The following is a 27,925-nucleotide window of genomic DNA, read 5'->3' on the forward strand; positions in this document are numbered from 1 at the left end:
AGGAAGAAGCCCGAGAGCGGAGAACTGCAGGCGCAGCGTTAGTTCCGCTCCGGCTAACGGCTGAGCAGAACGCAGGAGTGCGGAAGTCCTGCTGGAGCGCATCCAAATCAGGGCTCCGCCACCACACCTTGTGGCAGTCCATGCAGAAGCGGCTTTGAGCGTTGCCTGAACCAGCCGAGAATTGACTTCTCTGAGCTCAATTTGTGTAGAGGAAAGGGGGGGGGGACGTGTCCCTCTATCCACACTCCTTACACCATTTAACTCGCCCCAAATGACAACGTTCCCAGCGTTCCAGCTGTAACCCATAGCTTGGTTTTTGTTTTCCATTTTCCTCTTGAATACCTGCAGTTGCCTTAAACTAAATCAAACCATCGATCCCTCAAGGGTAGTATCATCTATTGAGACCGGCAGTGGCTCTCCAGGGTCTCAGGCGGAAGTCTTTCACGCCACCTACCAGCAGGTCCTTTTAACTGGAAATGCCAAGGATCGAACCTGGGACCTTGTGCATGCCAAGCAGAGGTTCCACCTCTGAGCTACATCCCCTCCCTAGAGCCCTTTCTGAGATGGGAAAGTTAACCAGAACAGCAGGCAGCATTCCGAGTGTGTTTGCACCAAAGAGTTATACAGTGGCATTGCGGTTCCATTACAATCTTTCCCCCAATAATTCCCAACAAAGGATTTGCCTTTCCCAGTGAAGCAGGACACCAGCCCAGTTGAGAAGGCAGCCCAGGCAGTGGCCCGTTATTAGGGCTGTCGAAGATGCAGCCCCACGCATCCAGAGAGGGGCTTGGCTCATGAGAAAGACCTTTGGGACTGATTGGGCTAATGGCTGCCGTACAGGCATTTGTTCTTCCAAGGCTGTAAACTCACACACGTACAGGCATGTTTAGTCCCTTTTATCTCCATATGTATAGAACCAGGACCAGATGCGTTTACTCCACGACTGTTTTATTCAACATCTGCGTGCGAGTAATTTTATTTATCATATTAGATGAATTTTACATCTTTTGTTACTTTTGTTCCCCATGAAATATCTAGACAATTCTAGGAGCTCTCTCAGCCCCACCCACCTCACAGGGTGATTATTGTTGTGGGGATGATAATGACATATGGTTGTTGTGGATTTTCTGGGCTGTATTGCCGTGGTCTTCACCAAGACCACGCCGATACAGCCCAGAAAATCCACAACAACCATCATTCTTCAGCCGTGAAAGCCTTCGACAATACATAATAATGACATACTTTGTAAACTGCTCTGAGTGGGTGTTAAGTTGTCCTAAAGGATGGTATATAAATCAAATATCGTCGTCGTCGTTGTCGTCGTCGTCATCATCATCATCATCATCATCATCATCATCATCATCATCATCATCAACTTTGTATGCACATATATCTAGTGGACTTCTGGCTTTATCTTACAACTGCCTAGTGCCTGAACAACAGCCTACAGCAAACTAAGATTTGGAAGTTTTCTGTTGCATCTCTGTAGGGGTAATTTGATTCTCATTGATGTACACAAAGTATTTTCTTGAATCAATTATTACGCCAGGTGTGTTGCTTTTGGGGGTTTCTTGTGCTCTGGAGTGTAACGAGGATTCCCTAAAGGGGAGCATGTTGTTGTGGATTGCTGGCAACTGCGGGATGTTCTGGGCAGGCGGGCTGTGCTTTCAGCCAGCGGTTTGGTTTGGGGGCTGCCAGCCCCTCGGGGAACTTTTCCTGTGTTTTATTGCGTAGTAAGTTTACTGTTGTTTTAATGTTTCTCCCCGAGGCTTGCATTCCCAGGGTTAGAAGTGGCAGCATCTGTTTGCAAAGAGATGACATATTCCGACTCTGGGGCTTGAGAGACATGAGAGTTTGGAAGCATTGAAAATACCCTCCGGCATCGCACTTGCACAATACACACTTAACGTTACTTTGATGGACTTGTGGGGAGGTAGGTTGCCTGCCGAGCCCCACTACTGAGCTCCTTATCTGCTTGAATCATTCCCAATGCACACAGCTGTGCACATGTAAGGCATGCTCAGTGCTCTTTGGAACCGTGGCAAAAGGAGGAGTCCCTGATCACACACACAAAAAGTGCTGTATGCACACACGGTGTGTAGGCTCTCTGGGGCAGAGACCATGCACACAAACCCGGCCTCTGCCTGGATTGTGCGCTCAGGGGGTGTGGGTCCAGGGCTCTCTCAAATGACTGCTCATCAGTCCATCTCTGTTTGCTTTCCAGAACCAAAGGAAAGTGTGAGTGATTAGAGCAGAGTTTTTAATGGCATGGCTGACTTTGTCACCGACTTTGTCCATTTTATCTCGGCTGATTTCTTTTTGGTGCTCTTGTATGGGGTTTAAAATTGTTTGTTGTTTCATAATCTACCCTGAACATTTTAAGAAACTGTATGTGTGTATAATTCATTTTAAGAAACTGTATGTGTGTATAATTCATTTATTTAAAAATATTTATATCCCACCCATTGAGTTCAAGGCAGATACCAGCAAAATAATATTTACGATGTTGAGGCTGCTTTTTATAAGACTCTCTCCTGATAAGACAAGGATCTCTGTGTTTGCATGAATTACTGATCAGAGGCAGGAGAAGGACACACAGAGAGACACAGGTAAGGGGCGATGTGTGTGTGTGCGTGCACCCACGCATGTGTGTGTGGAAACGGCAGTGAGTGAGATGCAGACCCAGAGCAAGCGGTGAGTTGGCTGACAGCAGAATGGGGCTTGGGCTTTCTCTGTCTGGATCTGGCACCCTGTGGGAATGCCCCTTTGCTTTCTCTCCGGGTTCTGCTTTGTTTGCCAATAAAGACCTCATTACAAAAATACCCTAAGTCTCCCATGCGCTCTTTTCCAAAGAGAACCACTCCAGGGAAGAGCTGAGCCTGGAACTTTTCATCAGAAGGGAGGCAGAACATGCTGCAATAAACACAAAGAGATTCTGACTGTCAGTCCCAGTTTAGAGGAGTAAGGACCATTTGGGCTGTGGCTCTACCTTAGGCCTGGGAGTGGAAAAGCTGCAGTTGAGCATGGGTGCCTTCACCCCCTGCTACAACTGGAGACCGTTTCTCTTCTCTTATTCTCTTATCTCATCTCCAAGCCACTTCCATTTCCACCAACACAAACATTCGCGCACACAGTGCCCCCACCCCATGGTTCCTCCATCGACTGCCATGGAAGCTGCTCCCCTTCAACACGTGCAAAGCAAGAGAAGGACTTCAACGGTCTCAGCTGCACACTGGTTTATAGCTCTCTCCCCATCATAAACCGAGAAAATCAGGATGAATAAATCTCCCAGGAAACAAAAATCAGGGGAAATAAAATGAACTCAATGGGGAAACACAGATAAACGGAATTGAAAACGCCTGCTGGGACAGCTTGGTGCTCTCATAAAGCTAAGATATACCGGTTGCCACACCATCTCCCTGCCTCCAAGCCAGCATTCATGACTGCAGCACAAGGTGCTGGGCAGAGCAGGGCAGGACAGGGTGGACTTAACACGCACAGGCTTGGTGGCTGATTCCCACATCCTTGCCACATACTTGAATGTGCTTCTGCGTTCATAGAATCATAGGGTTGGAAGGGACCTCTAGGGTCATCTAGTCCAACCCCCTGCACAATGCAGGAACTTCACAACTCCCCCCCCCGCACTGCCCCAGTGACCCCTGCTTCATGCCCAGAAGATGGCAAAACGCTTGCAGCTCGGGTTCACTTGCAAGTTCACTTGCAGATCGGGTTAATGGAAGCTGAAGTCCCCCCACCCAAACTAACCAGCAGAGTTCTTTAGAGCAAAGGCAGCCCAAGGCATGAAGAACCTCAAAAAAGTTCTGCGGGGCCAGACCAAGGTTCATCCAGCTCTGCTTCCATCAAGGCCTATCAGTAGCTCTCAGAGGCACTAGCCCTCCCTGGATATTTCATCTCTTACTCAAAGGTACACTGCCCCTGTATACGGAGGCTCTATTTGAGCGGACTACTAATGATGGACTGCCACCCATACATTTGGCTCAATAAAAGAAGCTGCGTCCTTCAGTTTGCAGCGTCTTTCATTCATAGGTTGCCATAGGTCGGAAGCAACTTGACGGCACGTAACACACATAAATTGAGCTCATCTTCTTTTCAAACTCTCAGGACTTCTTATTGTGACTGCAAATTCTATCATCTGTATTATGGCTTCTATGGAGAACTTTCATTTGCCCTGATTCTACTGGCTATGAATTCAGTTGAACGACTTGGAGAGAACAGGGAAGAAAAAAAATCTTCTCTCTCTCTTTCTCTCTCCCCCTGCACTGTTCATAATTTTATAAACTTTTATCATGGCAATAATGTTAAGTATTAAGCGGAGAGATGCAATTCTTCACACTCCATTTTCCAAGTCTCCATAAATCCAGAAACGTCTTTAATGGGGACAGTAAAGGTGCGCCTTTTATTAGTAGCCCCGCTTTCTTTGCCCCAGCATGCAGAGTTGCAGACAGCACGGCATCCTTTTGCACCAGGCATAAAAGCTGGGCCTGATTAACAGTGCAATCCTACGCAGCATTACTCTAGCCTGAGCCCAGTGAAATCAATAATGTGCTTAGACTGGAGTAACGTGCCATAAGATGGCACAGGGAGTCTGCAAAAAGACTGCAGCCCGGAAGGACTGTTCACTATCACCTACCTTTAAAAAAAAAAAAAACTTAACACGAAGCCAGAAGAAGAGTGCTGCTGAACTCAAAAGCTTGCATTCTGGGCCTCGTCCTAGTTTATGCTTGTGATGGAACATTTGCATGGTTGCCAGCTCCAGGTTAAAAGATTTGGATGGTGGAGCCTGAAGAAGGTTTGGGGAGGAGGGGGTTCTCAACAGGGTATAATGCCATGGAGGTGGGCTTCCCAGGTGGCCGCCAGCAACAGGCAATCTCCCAGCGGTTTACAGAGCTGCAGTCTATGGGAAAGAGAACATGCGGTGGGGGGGGCGGGGATTGCAGGCGTCGGGCTCCCGCTAGGCACCCCCCTTCCCCTCTGCTGGGTGTGTGTGTGTGGGGGGGGGGTTCTGTAAACTTCAATTAAAGAGCCAAGCTGCAAGACCAGGATGCCTAGATTTCCCATCAAAACTTGAGGGAAGCTGACAAGTGTCCAACCTGTGTCAGGCGTCACTTGTAGCTTGGCTCTCAGGCACCTTCCCAAAGCCACGTGGAGCTGGTGGGGGGAGAGAGGAGGGAGGCAATTTTCCTAACTCAATGACTTTGCTGCCTTCTTGGCCCAGGAGAGGAAGGGCAAAGCCCCCGGAATTGCCCCTGAAGCAGCAAACCAAGAGGGCTCCTCCATGGCCTGGTGGTCCCACAGAGCCAGAGGAGTTTTCGCCAAGAGCGAACTGATTGCAGGGGCTGGGAGAGCCCCCCCCTTACCTGGCTGCAGCCCTGATTAAGGTAGGGGTGGGGCTTGAAAGACACCTGCCATTCAGAGCACAGGTGCCTCCTTGTGCCACTCCCCAGCCTCCCTCATGCCACGGTTAATTGGCCAAGCTCCAGTATTTGAGGGGCTCTAGCATACCTGGCAGCCTTGCCCCCCCCCCCCCCCAGTCACAAAGCGATAATTACAGGCTGTGGTCATGGATAACGAATAGCTACAGAGGTAGCATGAAAGTCAGCGCACAGTGACGCATTTTTGGGTTATAAATTCAGACTTGTCTGGAACATTGAACTTAGAATCATAGAATTATAGGGCTGGAAGAGACCTCCACGGTCATCTAATCCAACCCCCTACACCAGGGGTGGGCAAATTGCGGCCCGCGGGCCACATGCGGCCCGCTACAGAGTTTTTTGTGGCCTGCCAAGACAGTCAGAAAAATGCAGCTATAGATGATATGAAATTAGCACAATAAATAAATTGAATAAAACTACCACTATTTTATTTAATTAATATTTATTGATTTTTATGATACAATTTATACCTTTTCTGAAATGCAAAGTTAACTAATGAATGCAATCATTTTAAAAGGTGCGGCCCTCCGCTAACCTCCGCTCCCACAAAGTGGCCCCCGAGCCAAAACAATTGCCCACCCCTGCCCTACACAATGCAGGAAATTCACAACTACACAACTGCACGATGCAGGAAATTCACAACTGGTTGTGTGGCATATAGGCCTGCCATTTGCACACTAGGTGGGGTTTCTGGGACGGCCTAAGACCCTCCTTCCTTTGTTCAGAGGCCCTTGCAGGTGTACTTTTCTCTAAGATACAACCCCAACCTTCCTTCTTTGGCTATTTGCCCCGCACAATCGTTCTCTCTTTTCGGAGACGCGGAGTGGCACGGCACAAGGGAAGTGCAGCCGGTGAGCCCTGGGCCTGCTGAGCGATGCTTCCCTTTAAATTCTTCCTGCTCCTTAAGCAGCCCCAGCCTCATCACTGCTGATAGTAATAATAATCCAGCACCACAAATTTCTTACAGACATTCATGATTACAAGCAAATGGTTCAATAGGCTGTATGTTCCCTCCAGAGATTATGAATAGCGCACATTTCTGCACTCTTGGGCACAATACATTACAAAAGGACGCTGCCGCACCTGTTTGGAGAAGATCATTCCGTGACCCATTTTCCTCTTGCCTTCCAATTAAAACCAGAGACCTAGCATTGCAGCAACGCGGCCCAGGCGAGGGGTGTTGGAAACATCCCTGTGGGCGCAGTCCAGGGGTCAATGCAGTCGTGCGCAGGACCTCTGAGGCTCTCACACGGGCCCTTCTCCCAAAGACTGCCCAGGGCCAGTCCTTGACTGTTTGGGGTGGAAGAACAAGAACGGTGCCATGCACTGGAGAGCCCCCGCTGGCTCCAAGCCCTCAGTGGCAACATCTCACGGTCAGGTTAAAATTAAAGCAAAAGTTTTTGGCTAAACATTAGGAAGAACTTCCTGACAGAGTGGTCCCTCAGTGGAAGAGGCTTCCCCGGGAGGGGGTGGGCTCTCCTTCTTTGGAGGTTTTTAAGCAGAGGCTAGATGGCCCTCTGACAGCAATGCTGACTCTGTAACTCAATATGAATGTATGCAGAGCGGGAGAGCAGGGGCATGAAGAGACGAGCCAGTGCTAGGCACTCGTGAGCTGTGACCCTTTCTTATATGCACAAGGTAATGGGGTCAGGAAGGACCCCCCCCCCAGCCAAATAGGTTGGCGATCCTGGAGGTTTTTTGCCTTCCTCTGAGCAAAGAGCAGGGGTCACTGGGGGAGTGGAGAAGGGGAAATAGGTGTAAATTTCCTGCAATGTGCAGGGGGGCTGGACTAGATGACCCTTGGAGTACCTTCCACCTCTACATTTCTATGTTTCTATGACTTGGCTTGGACCCAGTCAGTATTGGTGACGGGAGATGCCAAGTGTACCTTGCAACACAATACCTTAAAGTGGCCCTGAGACTTCTCATTGTGTAAGTGGGGAGAGGAAGCTCCGCATTCAGAAAAGGGTAATTGCATGGAGCTGCACTTCTAATGAAGCGCATGGGGAAACGGTTGTGTGCATGTGCTCTAGCAGCCATGAGGCTCTGGAGGCTGCGCTGCCGGCTCTTTGCGATAGGAAAGTGCATCCGATTTGTCCTGGTTGCAAAGATGCATGCCACCCACTCCGAGCTGCAACGGAGGAGCCGAAGGCAAGCCCCATGTTTCCAGCAGCGTTCCCTCTCCAAGCGGAGGCCCTCCAATCCAGAGGCAGAAGCAGCAACAACCTCCTGATGAAGGCAGCCGCCTCTGAATATAGAGCAGGCAGCTGGGTGCTGCCTGCCAGCCGATCGCAAATTATGCACAAATACGCGGCTAAGAAAAACTCTCCATCAGACAATTGCAGGCCACATGCTTCTGGGCTGGTGAGCTGCCTGCAGAGAAGCAAGAGAGCTTAAGGCGCTCGTCACTCACGCAGGGAGGAAAGAGAGCCGCAGTCGCAGGGACTCGCCCTTTTTCTCGCTGGCCGCGAAGGGCTGGGTGTGGCTTCCTCCAGGCAGGAAGGATCTGAGAGGGGTTCAAAGTTGCCTGCTGGAGCAATGCCCCTCTGTTAGATTGGGGGGGGCAGTCGTGGACCGGAGCTGACCGGCCAGCTGGAAGCCATCACCAGGCGGTGGACTGGCCTTTTAACTTACCGGGAAAGATCCAGGCGGCGGCTGCCCTGGAGGAGGAAACAAAAGCCAAGCCCCTCTAGCTCTGCAGGGGCCACTGATTTGCCCCAGGGCCGCTTAGATGTCCCAAGCTGTGCCGGACTGTCGCCCATCCTGCACCTCTGCGCTCTCTCTGGAAGTGGGGCCGCTTGCACACATGCAGAGATAAGGGAGCTGAGATCTTGCAGTGGCCACAAAATAGGACCATTGGGGGTGGGGGAGAGCAGGTGCGGGGTGAAGCCTGCTGGTGCGTGCAACGGCCCTTGTTACTGCCAAGGGGGGGGGGAGGCGGCATTGCTGGGGCTGGCAAAGGATCCATTAGAATCCGACCCCCAAGCTTGAAGTGCGGCTGGCAACGCTGAATGTAAAATTGCGAGGATGCCCGTGCCGTCACTTTGCACCCTTGCTTGGGGCGGGGCGGGGGGGGGCCTGCATTATTTCATGCCCAAACCTGGTCCCTTCCCAACATCCGTTGGCTCCCTAAAGGCTGTTTGTCTTGTGAAGTTTCAGAACAAGGCAACCTAGTTTTGCAAGCGATGGTGCTTTGGGGTCAAGAACTGCCAGGTCTTGGAATGCGTTTCTGGATGCATGGGAAACTGAGGCAGGGTTCGCTGTCCAGGGAATTCACTTTCAGGGTGCAGTGAGGCTGCGGTTGGAGAGCGAAGGAGCTTGGAAGCAGAGTCCCCTTCTCTGGAGTAACAGAAGAGGAGGATTGTGGGGAAGGGGGAGGGCCCTTGGAGGAACCAAGGAGATGGCTGGAAAGAAAGCGTACAGGAGTCAGGGCTTGAAAATGCAGAGGAGTAGAGAGGTCCAACGACAGGAGACCGAAGCAAAACCACAACTAGCGTCATGGAAACCTGTGTGGCTGCCGCCAAGCACTTCTCTTCATAATGTTTGGCAAACAAAGCAAAAGAAGTTGTGACATCACTGAGTCCCACATTCGCCTGCCCCTGCAAGCAATCACAAATGGACTAGGACAAGAAGCTGCGCCACGGGTGGGTCACTCCATGCGCCCTCCGTCATATCTGCTTAAGCCCAGCGCAAAATGAAACACGTTCAAATTAACTGATTCCAAATAGATTCTGCGTGCCTAACTCCGATCATAAAAACATTGGAGGAGCCCTGCCGGATCAGACCAGCTGTCCATCTAGTCCAGCACCAATTTCTGACAGCGGCCCACCCTTGGAAGGCCAAACCAACAGAGCACAGAGAGCCAGGCCTTCCTCTAATCCTGCCTCCCAGCACAGAGATTCAGTGATTTGCTGCCATGGCTAGTAGCCATCGGTCACCATTACTAGTAGCTACTGATCACCCTAGCCTCCTTTAATCTTTGCAACCCCCATTTAAAGCCACCTATCCTTGTGGCCATCATTAAATCCACTGGCTGTGAATTCCACAATTAAATAACTAATTCAGGGGTGGGCAAATTGTGGCCCACAGGCCAAATGCGGCCCGCTACAGTTTTTTGTGGCCCGCCAAGACAGTAGAAAAGTATGATAGGGTACATTTGTCTCATTAAACTGATTCTAAAATTAAATGTGCTTGCAGCTATAGATGATATGAAATTAGCACAATAAATAAATTGAATAAAACTACCACTATTTTATTTAATTTATATTTATTGATTTTTATGATACAATTTATACCTTTTCTGAAATGCAAAGTTAACTAATGAATGCAATCATTTTAAAAGGTGCGGCCCTCCGCTAACCTCCGCTCCCACAAAGTGGCCCCCGAGCCAAAACAATTGCCCACCCCTGAACTCATTGATTCAAAGAAGTATTCCATTTTGTCTATTCTGAACCTCATGCCAATCTGTTTCAGTTTGGTGTAGTGGTTAAGAGCGGCAGGACTCTAATCTGGAGAGCCGGGTTTGATTCCCCACTCCTCCACTTGAAGCCAGCTGGGTGACCTTGGGTCAGTCACAGCTCTCTCAGAGCTCTCTCAGCCCCACCCACCTCACAGGGGGATTGTTGTTGTGGGGATAATAATGACATACGTTGTAAACCGCTCTGAGTGGGCATTAAGTTATCCTGAAGGGTGGTATATAAATTGAATGTTGTGTTGTTGTTGTTGTTGTTGTTGTTATTGTTATTGTTATTCATTGGGTGCCTCCATCTTCTAGTATCATGGGAGGGGGAGAAAAGATTCTCTCGGTCCACTCGCTCTACCCTGTGCTTAATTTTGTAAAACTCTACCATGTCCCCCTTTGCCCTCTCCTGTACTTCTTCCAGCAGGCAATATCCTTTGTGAGATACGGCGGTGACCAGAACGGCACACGATACTTCAAATGAGATTGCTCCATAGCTCTGTACAAGGGCATTACAATATTGGCAGTTTTCTTTTCCTTTCCAGATAATCCTCGGCATGGAGTTTGCCTTTTGATCGCCGCCAATCACTGAGAGAGCTGCCAAACAATAAGTCTGTCCACTGCGGCCCCCAGATCTCTTTCCCTCTCCGTCTCAGCCGGTTGACACTCCATCAACATATATTTATAGTGAGGATTTTTTTTTTGGTTCTGATGGGCATCACCTTATGCTAGCCTACCTTGAACTTCATTTTCCGCATTGTTGCCCACTCCCCCAGTTCCGAAGCGATCCGCCTGGAGCTCTTCACAGGGATTTCCTGCTCTGTGCTGGACTGTTTGCAGCCCCCATTTTTTTGGCCAGGGAGGAGCACTTTTGGAGCCGTGGAGAGAAGCAGCTGTGCTTGCTGCCCCAGGTCCCTCCTGGCCCTCGGGCAGCTGCTGGATCCGCAGATGTTGGCTGCTGAGCATCGTGAGCTTGGGATTGTCCGCTTCTCTGCCTGGATTTTGCAGATCCAGCAGCTGCTCAAAGGCACTGGAGCAAACCAGGCCGGTTCGTTTCTGGTCATCTGGCTGCCCCCCTCTTGTATCTTCTGGGAATATTGCAAAGCAGCTAAAATTGCTGTACAATATTTGACGATAAATCCTTGAGATCCTTAAAGATAAAGATGTCCTTCTGGGAACCAAGATCAAGATAATCCAAACTATGGTATTCCCCATTGCCATGTTTGGATGTGAAAGTTGGACGGTGAAGAAAGCTGACAGGAAGAAAATTTATTCATGTGAAATGTGCTGGAGGTGAGGTTTGCGGATCCCATGGACAGCTAAAAAGACAAATAAGTGGGTGCTAGATCTAATCGTCTGAATTCGATGAATTAAGTGAGGAGGAAGAGGAAGGAGAATCAAGGAGGAATAGAAGAAGGAGAAGACTCAGAGACTAACTCCTCTTATCCGGATGTGAAGAAACAAGATAAATAGAAGAATGATTCTTACAAGGGACTTCTGCCGAAGATATAGAAACTGTATATGAACTTATGGAGAGGGGTTGGAGGGCAATGGGTATATATGTACGGGAATAAGGATGTTTTGAAGGAAATGCACAAAAAATATACAATAAAAAAAAAGCCTGAATTCTCCCTAGAAGCTAAAATGAGAAAACTGAGGCTCTTGTACTTTGGTCACATCGTGAGAAGACAAGATTCTCTGGAAAAGTCAATAATGCTAGGAAAAGCGGAAGGCAGTGGGAAAAGGGGAAGACCTAAAACATGATGGCTTGACTCCATAAAGGAAGCCACACCCTCCATTTTGCAGGATCTGAGCAAGTCTGTTAATAATGGGGCATTCTGGAGGTCTTTCATTCACAGAGTCGCCATAGGTTGGAGGCAACTTGACGGCACGTAACGCACACATTTGATGATAAAACAAGCCCTGCTTTGCCCACTGGTTTACCATTCAAAGCAGGAAGACAGGGCACTCCACCGGCAGGCAGGATGCAGCCGCAGCCCCCAAGAGCTAGAGAGGGAGGGGGGAGATCGGGGTGGCAGGGCGGGGGCCTCTCCATCACTGTCGGGCGAATGTTGCTGTTCCTCTGGCTCTTCGGGTGCCTGTGATTATGTGTGGGGCGGTGATTGAGTACCGCTTATTCAGTGCCTTCCACAAAGCCCCTTGTCATAATTCACCAGTTATTATGGCTTGGCAAGGTGAGGCGCTCAAAGGCCTAATTGCCGAGCGGCTCAGCTCCCCTTGGGCTCCCTTCCCTTCGCCTTCATGGAACTGGAGTCTGGCCGAGGAGGGAAGCGCCAGGAGCCAGGCAGGGCCCTGTCTGTAGCTCAGCCCCTGAGAGGCCCTCTTGCCTTCCAGTCTGAGCCCACCTGGCTGGGCTGGGAACAAAGTTTCCAGCTTAAGGTTGGGAAATTCCTGGAGATTTGGGGGCGGAGGCTGCGGATGGGTGGATCTGGGGAGGGATTTCAACTAAAATCTGCAGTATATTCTGAAGTCACCATTTCCTCCTCCTCAGAGTGAACTTGTGGAATCCACTGCCACAAGATGTGGGGATGGCCGTTAATTCTGATCTGAAAGAATGGGAGAAATGAGTAAGGAGAATAGGTCCAGGGCCAGATCTACAGGTGCAGACCCCCTTGCTGGGGTCTCTGTGCATGCATGCGCACGCATGTGCATGCTCCCGGTGCTGCGTGATGACGTCGTTTTTCATGACATCATCATGCATGGTGGGAGGCATGCTGCCCGCACAGCAAGCCGGCCGCTCCCGTGCCCTGTGCGACGCAGAGCTGGCGGCAGCGGTGCGGGTGTGCACTGGGGCGGCCGGCTTGCCGCACAGGCAGCTGAGTGCAGGGCTAGGAGGCCCTCTGCGTGGTTTGCCTGCCCTGCTTCCCCGTGCTGCCCACACGGCAAGCCAGCCACCCCAGCGCATGGAGCACTGTGGAGCTGGTGGCGGCGAGGGCGAGCGCTGCCGCTGGGGCAGCTGGCATGCCGCGCAGGTGGCTGAGTGCAGGGCTGGGAGGTCCTGCGTGCACGGCAAGCCAGCCGCCCCATTGGCGGGGCTGGCGAGGGCCGCATGACAAGCCATGGTGCGCTCCTGGCAGCAGGCAGCCGTGCCCAGCACCCCCTCTTTGGCAGCACTGGGGGCAGGCTACCCCCTTCCCCCCCTCGATCCGGCCCTGAATAGGTCTACCATTGTAGACAAAATAGTAAAGAGTCCAGCAGCACCTTAAGACAAACCAACTTCATTGTAGCGTAAGCTTTCAAGAACCGCAGCTCTCTTCGTCAGATGCATCTGGCATCTGTGGTTCTTGAAAGCTTATGCTACAATAAAGTTGGCCAGTCTTAAAGGTGCTACTGGACTCTTTGCTATTTTGCAACTATAGACTAACCAGGCTAACTCCTCTGCATCACAGACAAACTAGCCCTTAACCATAGCAGACAGATAAAACCTCCATGTTCAAAAGCAGCATGAACACCAGACCCGTTCCCTTCCTGCCCTGCTTCTGGAATTCTGGGAAACATGCCCAGAAACATGCTGAACCCTGCCTCTGATCAAGCAAGGCTCTTCTTAAAGCTCCTTCTCTCCCAGCTGGTACCGCAAGAAGGCAGAGCAGGTGGCAGCTACTCGGTGCCACGGCCTGGATAGATACCCAGTCCCTACAATGAATGGGCTGGGGCCTGTCCCATCAGAGAAGCACCACGGGACCCTGCTGGGTTGAAGCTGAAAGGTCCGGGGCAGGCAGTGGCCAGGACTCCCAGTCAAAAACCGCAGAGGACGTGCCCCCCTCACACACGCTGTGCCCCTGCCCTTGAGCGGCTTCCCTCCATCTTTTGTCTTCTGGAGTGCCAGCAGCCTTCGCTGGTCGCTCGCAGGCAAGAGGGCTGGGATTCTGCCTGCCAACCATCTGGCTGCCGTTGTTCCTGCCTTCGAGAAGTGGAGAGGCCTCTCTCAGCCCGCATGCAGATTCCTTCCCGTAATTATGCAATTGCCCTTTTCCAGATGAAAGTGTCAGCCTTGCTGGGCACAGAGAGCATGCCGCCGAGTACCGAGGGAGGGCGATTATTTTCTGAGCAGGCAGAGAAGAATCGCTTGCATGACCCTATTTATTGTCATATTAGTGGCAGAATTATCTCAAATTTGCACTGTAAATGAAAGACAAAAAAAGCCCCAGCCAGTGCAGAGATTGCTATCGGGACTGGAACTCACCTTGCCAAGGATTCTGAATTAACCTTGAGGCCTGCGCGCACTTCCAATTCTCATGCAGTACCAGCAAGGCTGGGCGGGGGGGCAGGTGGGGGTGTGGAGGGGAGAACGGGCCTTTTCCTCTGGGTGGCTGTGCGGAGTAAATGGCAAACAGCACTTCCTCGGCTTTCACTCCAGACTGTGCTAAGAGGCTGCAAAGCAGAGCCGAGGAACGATTGGGCGGCCGGACAGCCGGCCCTGAGCAAGGAGGTCCTGTGGAGAGCACGGCTCTGTAGCTCCCGCTGTGGCTTATTCGGGACAGGAAGGGCCTTGCTGAGCTGTGACCCGCCAAATCCAATGCCCATCACCAGCCAGACGCACATTGCAGCCCAGCGAGAGCTTGGCAACTGCCCCCTCCCACTCCATTTAAACAGGCAGGCGATGTTGACTTGGAGGGCTAGGGCAGCTGCCCTGGCAGCCAGGCACCACCCAGAGGGATGTGGCCGAGCCAACCTGAAATGGCTCTGGTTCGTCCTCTCTCCCAGATCTTCCTCTTCTTTGCATGTGTGAGCGACTGGGTGCCCTCAATGCTAGTTCCAGCTCCCTCCGGCCACTGGACCTCAGGAGTGCAAGCTGGGAAGGGCTTCCTGGTGAACGAGGCAAAGGGACTGGCCGTTGGGTTCCACCTGTCAACCAAGCTCCTCGGGTTTGGAGCGGGGTTTTTTGGGACAATCTTTTAATCCAGATCTTCTTGCTGGAAGATAGAAGGGATTTCTAAAAATGAATAAATTAATGCATGGAAAAGAGCAAGAGTCTGGTAGCCCCTATAAGACTAATAAAATTAATGGTATGAGCTTTCGTGAGCCACAGCTCACTTCTTCAGATATCTGAAGAACTGAGGTGTCTCTCACAAAAGTTCATATCCTAACACAAATTTTGTTAGGCTTATAGGTGCTACTGGACTCTTGCTCTTTTCCATTGCTACAGACAGATTAACACGGCTACCCATCTTAAATTAACATTTGTAAGTCCAAATCAGAATTCTTCTTTGCTTTACTCTGCAATTGATGGTTTTTCTGTTTTGAACTTATGTTTCTTGTGGCAAAAACTAAGACATGCATGCTTAGGTGGCTCAGGGAACAGGCACTGGTTCTGGGTCTCACTTTACTATGATATATTTTGCAATTTTGTTTGCACAAAACTAAGGCGTCGACGATACCTTTTAACTTTGTAGCTGTGCCAACTCATACAATTTTATATGCTAACAGTCATGTTTTTAAAGCAGTCCGAGAAGTATAGTTTAATAAGAAAGTAAGTATTCCATATATTTCAATTTCCCCTGACATTCAGGCTGTGGAAAGTGGGCCAGGATCAAAGCTCTGGCTGAAACTGAGTTCCAGGACCCTTTCCACTGTGGTGAAGGGCTGAAAAAGGAGGCTGCTTGGCTGCTTCCCTTCAGGCTATTTTTCTACTCAAATCTATCCTGCTAAGGTGCTGTTAATTGGGGGGGGGGGTGAGAAAAGGGGAGCTCCAGATCAGCTGTATAGCCCCCCCCATGAAAAAGCCATTCTGAGCTTGGTGAAGGACAAGAAGGAACAGAATTCAGCAGCCTTTCTGTGCGTGGGCCACATGGAACGAGAACTCCAAGCAGAGAATCACAGACTCCTGTGCTGTGGGTCATTCAGCTAGGAGAGCCCAGGAGAGCCTGAGCTCCTTAGCAAGCAGAAGCTAAGCAGGGTTGGCCTGGGTTAATAATTGGATGGGATCAGGGGCCTTTTTTCTGGGAAAAGGGGTGGTGGAACTCTCAGGAGTCAGCTGAAGCCAGCCCTGCGGGGGAGCGCCTGTTTCCATGCTGCTTGCAAGCGAGGGGCACAGAAATGGGGGCTTTAAACCCTGTGCCTTGCTGGCAGGTGGGGAAGCCCCCGCCTGTCAGCTGAAGCCAGCCCTGTAGGGGAGCATCTGGTTCTATGCCGCTTGCAAGTGGGTGCTTTAAATTGCCTTCAGCTGGCAGGAGGGGGAGCCCCCGATCTCTGTCTGGAGATCAGAGGGGTGGGGGTCACTGGACACATGAGTATTTTCAAGAGGTGCCGGAACTCCATTCCACTGTGTTCCAGCTGAAAAAAAAAGCCCTGGATGGGAGACCTCCAACGAAGACCAGGATTGCAGAGGCAGACAATGGCAAACCCTTGCCATGAAAACCCCACTCATTTGAACAAGGGGGAGGGGGTCGGCTGGCCCTTTAACTTACTGGGAAAATCTCCCTGGGCTGCTGGAGGCCAGGAGCAAGCAGGGGCAAGTGGCCCATGCAGAGCCAGAGGGCTGCTCAGTTTAAAGCCGGGCGGTGGCAGTGCTGATAACGGTTTGGATTACTGTAATGGACTCTACATTGGGCTGCCCAGGAACATTACCCCGAAACTGTAGCTGAATCCACAAGCAACAAATTGTTATTTTATTTTATTAATTTATGCTATTTATAGTCCACTTTTCTCACTGTGACTCAAGGTGGATTACACAGTGTGGGTCAATCCGATCAACAGCTGGGACATTACATTGCAGGAATTCAAAAAGAAACAGAAATCTGATACAGATCTGAAAACAGTGTTGAAACGAAACAGATCGGAATGACATATGACATGGAATTATACTTGCAGCAGTAGACAGTACGCAGTAGTATAGCCTACGGGGTCCCTATCCCGTCCCAACACATCTCTCTGAGCCACTTCCTCACAGCACAGCTCTATTGCCTAAGTAAAAAAGCCCTCTTGAGTAATTTGCTTTTGCACAGTTTGCCAAAAGATCGATTATTGATGGCTGTTGTGGGTTTTCCGGGCTGTATTGCCGTGGTCTTGGCATTGTAGTTCCTGACGTTTCGCCAGCAGCTGTGGCTGGCATCTTCAGAGGTGTAGCACCAAAAGACAGAGATCTCAGTTGGTGCTACACCTCTGAAGATGCCAGTCACAGCTGCTGGCGAAACATCAGGAACTACAATGCCAAGACCACGGCTATACAGCCCGGAAAACCCCCAACAACCATCGTTCTCCGGCCGTGAAAGCCTTCGACAAGTCTAAACAAGGTTGGCCCTCCGGCATTTATTCATGAGCTTGCAAAACCAGAAGCCGCCACTAGGTGGGGGTATTCTAAATGACACCCCGGCTGCGATCACAAAAGAAAGTAAGAAGAGCCCTGTCGGATTAAACCCGGGGTCCCTTTTAGTCCTGTCTCGCAGGGGAGGGCCAACAGCAGGACGCAGGGGGTGAGCCTTCCCCCGTTTTGCCTCCTAATCAGAAGTTTATTGCCTCTGAATGTGGAGATTCCCTTTAGTCACCATGGCTAGGAGCCACAGATAGACCGCCACTGCCTATGCCTCCTGACTTGTTCCTCTGATCCAAGTATGCTCATATAGGACGTGGTGGGGATTGTTTTCATAAGTCAAACCAGCAATTATTGGTGACTGTGTGTGTGGTTGCTGTAGCAAACACAAAAAAGTGGCAGGTTTGGGGGTGCGACCTTTCAGTCTCAAAGGCTGCTGTTTGATCAGGCATCTGATGAAGAGAACTTGATTCTCGAAAGCTTATGCTATAATAAAATTGGTTAGTCTTAAAGGTGCTACTGGACTCTTTTTGATTTTGCTACTACAGACTAACACGGCTAACTCCTCTGGATCTAAAGGCTGCTGTTATTTGTCTTCTCTTACAGACAGCAGAAAAGCTAATAAATTTAATTTAATTTAATTTAATTTATTACATTTATATTCCACCCTCCCCGCTTCAGCGGGCTCAGGGCGGATAACAAAGATACAAAATATTAAATACCACTAAAACTTTAAAACACTACATCTAATCATTAAAATTACAACTATGCAAATATATAAATTTCATATATTTACATATACATAAATATAGAAGCAGCACATAATAAACACACCCAGCGTTTGGGAGGCTCCTTTGCCAGCCATAGTGCTGGGGGAAGTGGCACCAGTCAAACTTCTCTCTCCTTGCAGCTACTGAATCACGGAGACACTTCCCAGAGAGCTCCATTTGGCAACTCAAACATTTCTTTGAGTTCTTGGAAAAAGACTTAGAAATTCCTCCTCACTGGCCGTGGTGCCTTCTCACCAACTTAGCCAAAAAGAAGACAGAGCTAATCTGCTCCTTCCTAAAACAGGATGTAGAAGCATTAAATGATTGTCACAATAATGACATACAGGGAATAATGTGGAGGAATGGGAATACACACACACACCGTTGTTTGAACAGATGCCCAGCACAAAAATGCCAGAAAGTCTATGGTGCGGCTGAGGTGGATTCCATAGGAAATACTCAAATGGGCTTTTTGCTTTTCTTCCAACTGCACATTTAGCACAAAAGTCACAACTCATCTCATTTGAAAATCTGTCATCTCATTCTAGAAATGATGCAAGGTGTCCTGAGCATTACTTGTGAACGCATCCTACAAGGTTTCCTGTCTCAGGAACGCAACTTCATTAGCGGCACAAATTGTGTGATTACAAAGTACATGCAGGCAGCCCCTCCCATTCACACATATAGCGGGCTCAGATCAAGGGCTCCGATTCTGGAATGCCTGCCCCACTCTCCTGCCTGCCACCCCAAAGCCACAGGTGAGAGAGGCGACACCAGGCCTGGCCCACAGAGAGGGAGGCAGCATCTGCTGAGGATGCTGCTGAGGCAGTCCACATGTGCCTGGAGCAGATGGCAAAGTTCATGGATTCAGGCCGCTCGAGCAAGTGAGTCACTCCACACATTGCAAAATCACAAAAACACCAGCCTGGTCACATGTAACAATGAACATGTATGCATCTGTTTGTGAGAAAGAGCCAATATGTATTCAATTTATGAATAAAACTGGGGACCAGTACGTGAATCAATATGAGGTTTCTATCACCTGCTCAGCCGAGAATTACTCAAGGCATGTCTTGAAAAAATGAAGCGTACACTGTACACAGATTGTGCATGCATTGATTGTAATGTGTAATCAGGGCTACTACACACAAGGGCACAGAAACAGGAATAACCATCGCTATCCTCAGCCTTCACTTGCCGTCATTAGAATATCCACTTCAGACAGAAAGTAGCATGAAGGGAAGGCAGTTTTTAATCTCCTTATTTTAGAAGAAGGTTAGTTAAAAGGCACTAAGGAGGGCACCGGTCCAAATTCACAGTGGGTCTTGAGAGCAGGAACAAGGTAAGGGGGTGGTGGGCAGGGTCACCTCGAGAGTTGCAAAGGGCAGCTTTTCCTAAAACACATGAAAGCGCTTTCAGTTCAGTTGGCCAAAGACTCCTCCACGGGGACTGCACCCTCCCTCCTTAAGAGCCTGGCAGAGGCAGGAAAAAATGGTGAGATGTCAAGGAAGGGGAAATGCCCCCCCCCTCTTTTTGCCCTACAGAATGCAAGACCTCAGGGCGCCCTTAACACCAGTGGTCAGCAGCCAGGTCAGTCGGAGGGACTTTGAGGGTAGGGAGTGCTGGGAAGAGGACATATTCCACCCCCACCACCCGTCCTCCTTACCCACCTGCCCCTGTCAACAAGTCCGGCTGAGAGAACCAGACTGGCCCATTGCCTGGCTGAGGAGGGGGGAAGTCTGCCGTTCTTCAGGCTTAGGCTCCGGAAGAGCACTCGAGGGGTACTGAATCAGCAGGCGTGAGGCAGATCCGACCCGTAACCCGAGAGCTGCAGACCAGCAACTTGCATCTTAAATATCTGGAAGGGGGCAAGGATGGCGGGGCAGCTGATGCTCTTCCTGGCTACCTCTCCCCTCCCTATATTGTTCCTGCTTTATCAAAAATTGCCATTTTCCTTCCGCCCACATGACTTGGGCTCACCCTGGGCAGAGGCCACAGCATAAAACTGTGCCTCCGGTGGCAGCCATCTGAAGAGTCCTGCGTTCAAGTCCCACCTCTGCTAAGTGTTCTCTCTCGCCCTCCATTCCCCACTGACTCCCGATGCCAAGACGCAGGCATAACAGGGACCCTCAAGGACAAAGACTTCCACATGGCATGGCTCTGAAGCCTGCGCAGGCTGCTGCTCAAGAGGCTGCACAGATGCCGGGGGGGCCCCACAGGTTATTTCCCCAGCCAGTGACACAAACCAGATCCCTCTTTGTTGCTGATGAGTAAGGACTGGAAAAGCAAGATTTGAGTCCAGTAGCACCTCAAAGACCAACAAGATTTCCAGGGTCTAAGATTCCAAGCGTTGAAATTCTGTATCTGACGAAAGCAGCTCATTCCCTGGAAATCTTGTTGGCCCTTAAGGTGCTACTGGACTCAAAGCCAGCTCTTCTACTGCAGACCAACACAGCTGTCCACCAGAAACAGTAAGAAGAGCATCTCTTGCCTCCACGTCCACCAGCGACAGCGGCTCCCCCACTGGAATTTGCTAGCACTGCCCTGAAAGGCTCAGCACTCACTCAGACCTCTGCCCACCCCAACAGAGAGCGACAGCGGTTGCTATTCGGAGTGGCACCATGGGAAGGAGAGAGACAACGTGAGGAGCTTGTCCTGCACACTCAACATGAAAATGCACAATATTGGGGCGAAGGAGTGCCGGCTAGATCCCTCACCCCCCGCCCCCATCTGAGTGGGCATCCTGGCGGAGGCAGAATGTTTGTTGGGTTGAACCCGGCTCTTCCTTTCTGGGTGTGGAGATGCCTTCGCTTCGCTCTTGCATTTGCTGCCGGCACATCTTTCAAAAACTTCAGAACTGGAAATTAATTACTGCTGCCCTCCAAATCCCAATCCCCACCCTCTCGCCCACTGCACATCAGCCTTCCAGCCTTGGTGGTGGCGGGGGGGGGGGGCAAGTCTACAGGGAGCAGCGTCGTAAGCAATTGAGCTGAATGACGGCTCGAAAAACACGGCGGGCAGAGAATTCCCTGCTGGAAGCTTGAGGAAATCCAACTGAATGCAAAGTGTTTATATGAACATAATGGATAGAGTAATCAGCAGTGGCGGAGACAAAGGCGAATGCAGCCGTGGGAGGATGGGGGGCCGCTGGGTGCCTGGTGGTGCTGCCCGGCGAGGCCTCTTGGGCTGGGGGCCACCAGAGCCCTTGGCCTGCTGCTCCTGCAGCATGTGCTGCCCACTCAGTGGCTGGCAAAGGGCAGGCGTGGCACTGCCTAGCCTTGACAGACTGCCTGCAATGGAGGCATGAATAATTGAAGGTACTTGCTGAAAGGGAAAGTTGAGAGGCAGGCAGGAGGCGGCGGCTTAGCAGGCTTGTGCACTGCAGTGAAAACTCCCGGCTGTGTGACAAACCGGGACAACACTGGAGCTCTGCCTGGTTGTCTGTCCACCACACTGGCGAGGAGGCTCCATTGACTCATTCTGCCCCGTGGAGAAAAGCAGCCCTTTCTAACCAGCCACTGGTTCGTGGGTCCCCCCCCCCCTCATCGTGGCAAAGATGATGGGCAGCAAAGATGCTCCAGGCCCTTTGACAATGGAGGTGTTGGGCAGAGAAGGAGACAAGAAGCTGGAGCGAGGGAAGGGCTGGAGTTTCAGGGCAAAGTGTCCGAGGTCAGCGTCCTCCTGGCACTCACTGCCTGGCGTGGCCATGCGCTCAAGACAGAGCCTCGGGGAGCAGGTTAAAAGGGGGGGGGGACTGTTTCAGGGGTGGCAGAAAATCAACAGGTTTGGGGGGGGGCTCTGCGAGTCACCATGCAGCCACAATCCCTCTGTTGTTAAATCCCATTGCTGTCTTTTTGAATGACACTTTGAGTGCAGGTTTGGGGAGCTATTCAGTGAAACAAGGTGACATGTGTCATTTGTGTACGTAGCAGAAAAATCCTGTGCGCAGGTTCTTTGTTGCCAACTCCTGTCCTCTAACACATACCAGAGCGTAAACTCCCCCCCCCCCCCCCGCAAGAGTGCAAGTTGAGTTGAACCTTTTTGGAACAGCAGTGCCCTCCCCCCCTTGGTGAAAGATGAGGCTGCCCTGATGCCCTCCTAAGGTTGCCAACTGCCTGGGGGGGGAAGTCCTGCCCGTTAAAAGAGGCATCACAGGATGTTATTTGCCACAAGAGGTTTTTTGCCTCCATGCCCTGAAAAGTCACAGCTGCCCCTTTCCACATGTTAAGCCTCTGTTGAAGGGGCAGAACGTGGCTCTCCCACCCAGCAAGTGTGCCCCCAAACAACAACTGCAACCCCCCCCCCCCCCCGGCACATTCACTTCTGTTCCACAGTCTTCTGTACAATCTAGGCAGGCATTGGTTCCGGTTCCCAAGTTTAATCCAGAAAGCCACAGACGGAATGATCCCTGAGACGATCGTATTAATTTATTTAGGACATTTCGTCCTGTTTTTCTTCAGCAAAAGACTCGGGGCAGGTTGAAAAGCACCCGCAAAAAACAAATGACAACTATGATGATGATGATGATAACTGCACTTATATACCGCTCTGCTAGACAGATTAGTGTCCCACCCAGAGCGGAGAACAAGTTAGTGTTATTATTATCCCCACAATGCAGCTGGGGAGCTGGGGCTGAGGGGGGGTGTGTGTGACCCAAGGCCACCTACTGAGCTCGCAACAGGAGTGGGATTCGAACCAGCAGAGTGCTGATTCGCAGCCGAACCACTTAACCACTGTGCTACACCAAGCGCAGGCCAGATTTCCAGGGGCAAGGAAAGGGCCCCATCTCACAACCCAGGAGCCAGCCCACCAAAAGGTGGTCTACAGCCAGAGGTGCCTCGCCTTGTATTTGGCCGTGCATCTGGGCCCACAGATGTTGGCCTCTGCCTGTTCACACATGCGTGCCAGACACCCCACCGAAGCTGCCCTGCTTGGCTTGGCACCAGCCCCCCCCCATCAGCCCTGTCAAAGGAATCAGGAACGGCTTGCTGGTTGGCTGTTCAAGCATGCTCTCCCTGCCCCCCCCTTGGCACGCGGCTTGGCTCTCCTTGATCCTGCCCCTTGCCCCACTGGCCTCTACCTGCTTTGCCTTTAGATCCCACTCCCCATTTGCGCTGCCCAGACCTTGCTTGAACGTGACGCTGCTCTGTCACAAAAGGAACACGGCACCTGGGTGGATTCATGCAACCCGCCTCCCCGCCCCACTTCCCCTTTCCCTGCCAAAGGTGAGAGCAGGGGCCTCCCTCGGTCTCACCGGCAGCAGCCCAAAGAGATCTCAAAAGGGAGAAAATGGCCACAGGCCTTGGAACTGAGGGAGAGCTGCACGAGGCCCTTCGCCTGTGCCTGGTTCTTGGGGGGCATCCTGGGCTGAGGCAGGGCAGAGAAGGGTCTCCTGCCTCTCCCTGGCCCCTGCCTCCCTTGATGGCAGGCCCGTGGCTCTGCCGCCTGCTTCAGAGTGAGTTTTTGTGGCCTCGCCTGCACTCCCTTGTTTTGCGGGGAGAAAGCTGCCCCAGCAAATAACGGAACGATCGATCTCCAATCTGCTCAGCAGCCACTGATACCGGTTTCCAGCACACGCCACTTTTATCAAATTGGTATTCACCGACTGAACACGAACGGCTTATTATACACGACCCGTTTACTCACTGCTTGCTTCTCAGCCTCGTTAATAAAAGGCTCGGTTATGATTAAGTGAGCTGCTGCAGAACCCCTTTGGGTCGATGGATCTACGAGGGGGTGCTCCGAACAGCTCATGCCGCCCCAGCCGAAGTGGCCTCCCCACCTCTGTAGAAACCAGGCCCTAACACCTTGCTCTCCTTCTGGCTCCTCCGGACAGGGAAAGGTCCTGGCCTGCTGGGGCAAGTTGGCCTGCCCGCCAGCGTCCGAGGGCCAAGGGGAAAACCAGAAGCTGCTGGGGCCTGCCCAGGAATGCAACAGCTGAATCTTTCCTCTCGCCCACCTCCACTCTGTCGGTGCTGGTTTGTCTGTTTGCTTTACACAGCTGCAGAGCCCATCTTTAGGCCCGCAGAGCGGATGCATCCCCAAAGGGGTCAGTGCCAGCCGCTTCTGGGTCAGCTCTGGACCCCAAGGGTGGCCGGACAGCCAGTTGCAAAGTCAAGTCTCACCCCCTCCCCTTGCTAGAAACAGGCTTTCGTGCAGCATGAAGAGGTGGAGAAAGGAGAGCGATAGGAGAAAGACGGGGGGCTTTTTTTGACCCCTTCAAAATGTTGTGCCTCTGCCAGCTCATCTGATTCCCCGGATCCCTTTGTCTGCAGAGTTCCTCTTACGGCTCTGCGGGGGCCCCCGTTGCCTCTTCTCGGCGCTGTTTTGCCTGTTGCACTGCTGATCCTTTGCCACCATGCCTACTCCCTTAACTGCCCATGTCTGGGAGAAGTTGCTCCATAAAACACACAAACTCTCCAAATAACCAGATCGGGCACCCCAGGGCGATCTCTTGGAAAAGCAGGAGCTTTGGACAGTCTCCTTGTGAAGGGGCAAGTATAGCTCCGAAGGCCACAGCCCCAAATGGGTTCACCATTCACAGTGGCAGCATTGGATCTCTTCCCAGATGGACACCGCACAGAGAGCCTTGTTGCTGGATGAGACCGAGGCTCTATCTCTTTTCAGCAGGGACCAACCCAGATACTTCAAGGAAGGCTCAAAAGAAGCAGCCCTCCCCCAGGGCTGGGTGCCTGCCCCTAAACACCCACAAAATGGCTTGGAGTGGCACAACAAAGAGCCCCCCCCCAATTCTCAGAGAGGGCTTGGCTGGCTCCCAGCCATCGACGGTACAGGGGGCACCTGGCATGCCCTTCTGCCACTCCCCTGCTGGCTCCACTGGCTTGGACCAGGCCGATGGCGGTGTGGGGCCAGCAAGGCATGAGCGTGACCTAGCTTGGGAGGAAAAGATACTCTGAACCTCCCCCCGCCCCACACACACACACACACTATACTCAGAGAAGGTGTTGGTGCGTATTGTCGGGTGTGATCTGAAGAGCCCTTTGCGCGGTGGCCCTTTGAGGGTTGCTTCTCCTGGAGTTTGTGGGGCTCTTGACTCTGTCAAGAAGCTCTGGAATGTGTCCTTGGCAGGTTTACTCGGGAGGGAAGGGCAGTTTCCCAGGGAGAGCCAAATGGCTGGTTTCAGCCAGGGTCTCCAGGAAAGTTGTCTATGACTGTTCGTGGATGCAATAATTGCACAAGCCCTTGAAAGAAGGACTGGGAATCAGGGTTGGCAGACACCAGGAGGAGAGCAAGCTCTACCTTAAAGTTGGGTGGGGGCGGTATTGTAGAGTCCTGGTAGGGTCTGTGGCTGCATGCATTCAGTTTTTGTGCGCCCACATCAGCCAGAGCACCCTAAGTTCTCGCTCTTTCACGGGAATAATTGGGGGCACTTACACCCCCTCACCTTCCTCCACTATCATCTTTCTCTTCACTCCATCCTTCCGCCTGCTTCGTTCTGCACACCCAGAGAATGAGCTGCCCTAAGGATCAACACACCCTCCTTTCAAATATTTGAGGGGGGGCAGATCCGGGAAAGACCTCCTCCTCAAGTCCCCTGCTTCGTTTTGGTACATTTGACTCCTTCCTAGCAGAGAACGCCAGGACTCCATTCGGCCACCATTTCTTCAAGAGGCTCGGTCAGACGCACGCAAACAGCTCGCTCTTCATGAATGACCGATTGGAGAGTCCCCCCAGCTTTAATGCCCGTGGGAGGCGGACAGGGAAGCAAAGGCAAAATGCAGGCCCTTCTCACCAGTTCCTGCAGACCGATGTCTGGCAGGTGAAGCTGGGGCGGGGGCAGGGTAGGAGCTGGGTTTACTGGAGCTCCAGTCTGCACACCGGGCTCCCAGGCTCCGGAACCGCGGGCTCTGCCTTGCGTGCTTTCTGCGCGGCAACGCCACCCCTGGCTCTTCCCCCGCCCAGCAGGGGGCGCCCGGTCCCACACCTACTCCGTTTCCAACGATCCGGAATAAGCAGCACCTCCCTGGCCCGCAACTAATTCGGACCGGGGTCTTCTCCGCATGCTTGAGTTGTGCGGGTGGGAGGGAGGGATCCCCCTTTGACTTCTCTTTAATCCCCCCACCCCCAGTTAGGGAGAGGAAAAGGGGGCCAAGGGGAACTGCCGCTCGGGCATCCCCGGGGGCAGACCCAGGTGGCTCTTCCTTGGGGGGATCCACCCGGCCCACCCCGCGCCCGCCTCTCGACTCACCGTTGCCCGGGATCTGGTTCTCCCATTGCGGGGGACGCGAGGAGGCGCCGAGCTGCAGGTAGAGTCCCAAAGAGTGGCAAAGGGCCAGCGTCAGGCCAAAGGCGCCCCCCATCGCGCTCCCTGCGTCCGTCCTTCTGACCCTCCCGTCGTCCTTCTCACATCAGGAAGGGGAGAGGCGGCCCCGGCCCCGGCCCCGGCCGCGATCTGCCTGGCCTGGCCTCGCCCGGTGCCGTCGCCCTGCCCTCCGTGCCCGGCTGGGCTGCGCTCGCCTTTGCTGGGCTGGCCGCGCTCCGCTCCGCCTGCCCGAGACTGCGGGACTCTTCCCTTCGGCGGAGGGCGCCACGGTGTGGCGGCTCTCCCGCCCGGCGGAAGGATCCGAGGGCTTGATTTATCATCAAAGTTTCTCCGAGGGGAGCGTTTTTAAAGCGGCGCTTCGTGCCAGAGGGAGGGGCTGCAGGGGGGCGCTCGCAGCTCCCGCCGCCTGCTGCATGTGGGGAGGGGAGGACGCTGCAACGGCAGCCGAAGGAACAACAAAGACCCTCTCCCCCCTCCTCGAATTGTGTTGCGTTGCATGTGTGCGCTGGGCTTTGCAATTGGGGGGTCTCGTCGAAGGTGCAGGAATGGGCAGGGGAGACTCGTGCTTTCCTATGCGTTCGGATCAGGGACTTAACTTCAGAGATTTTTCTGCCTCGTTTCCTGAAACGGGGCGCCTTCCTGCTGGTGCCAGTAGAAAAGAGCAAGAGTCCAGTCGCACCTGTAAGATTAACAAAAATTGTGGTAGGGTATGAGCTTTCGTGAGCCTGTGGCCTTTGGCTCACAAAAGTTCCTACCCTACCCCAAATTCTGTTAGTCTTATAGGTGCTACTGGACTCTTGCTCTTTTCTACTGCTACAGACCGACTAACAAGGCTACCCATCCTGCTGGCACCAGGCTAGGAAAAACAGGATTCGAGTTCAGTTGCGCCTTGGAGACCAACTAGATTCAGAAACCAACTAAACTGGTTTGGAAGGTGCGCCTGGATTCGAATCTTGCTCTTCCACTACAGCCCAACACGGCCCCCCCCCCCCCGGGCCTGGGAAAAGTCTGCTTAAGTCCCAAGGCGCAAATCAGTCTAGAATAGAGACCTGGCATTCCCAGCTGGGAGGGAGTAGAAAGGTCCGGGGGGGGGGGTCAGAAAGGAGCCCCCAACAAAACGGGTCGGGGGGCAATATCTCGGTGAGATACCCCCGCCAAGCGGATTGGGGCTCTCTGGCTTTGTTCGCGCTACGCTGTACTTATTGTGCTGCTGTTGCCAAGAGCGCACCAGGCTTGCCTGGAGAACAAAGCGAACGTGTTGGCAACGGGGCGGGTGTGCCTTCGAGGTGGGGGCTCGGATCACGTCCCCGAACCCTCCTCGCCCCACTGCGTGAAGAGACCCCCCTCCGTCGCCTCCTCCGAGGCCGGGTCCAGCACCTGATTTAGGGACAGCTCCTTAGCGCGGCCCGTTTCAGCACCAGGATCGCGGACAGCGCCCCGCCAGCCTGCCCGGAGGCGCCTGCCCGTCAGCGCCCTCCTCTCTGCTTCGGCGGGACGCGGAACCGACCCGGCGGCTGTGCGGACGCCCAGGGAAGGCCGCTTCGGTGGGCATCGGGACGAGCCGCGCTAGTCTTGGACAGAACCGCCAGTTCAAGCTGCCAGATAGGTGGGGCTGAGAACGGCGCGTCTGGGACACATCCAGCAGTTCTGTGACGCCTCGTCAGGTTTTTAACTGCCCAGAGTTGTTGT

General features: G+C 52.4%; 1 protein-coding gene across 1 annotated transcript in view; it reads right to left on the minus strand.

The window, feature by feature from the left end:
* Positions 1 to 26,273, minus strand: part of VSTM2L (V-set and transmembrane domain containing 2 like) — an 87,688-nt gene extending 61,415 nt beyond the window's left edge. The window contains exon 1 of the mRNA XM_054981759.1: positions 26,162 to 26,273. Coding sequence (XP_054837734.1) covers positions 26,162 to 26,273 — 112 coding nt within the window. The remainder of the gene's footprint in view (positions 1 to 26,161) is intronic.
* Between the last annotated feature and the right edge of the window lie 1,652 nt (positions 26,274 to 27,925).

The sequence above is a fragment of the Eublepharis macularius genome, chromosome 5, assembly GCF_028583425.1.
Source record: "Eublepharis macularius isolate TG4126 chromosome 5, MPM_Emac_v1.0, whole genome shotgun sequence".
Classification (NCBI taxonomy): Eukaryota; Metazoa; Chordata; class Lepidosauria; order Squamata; family Eublepharidae; genus Eublepharis; species Eublepharis macularius.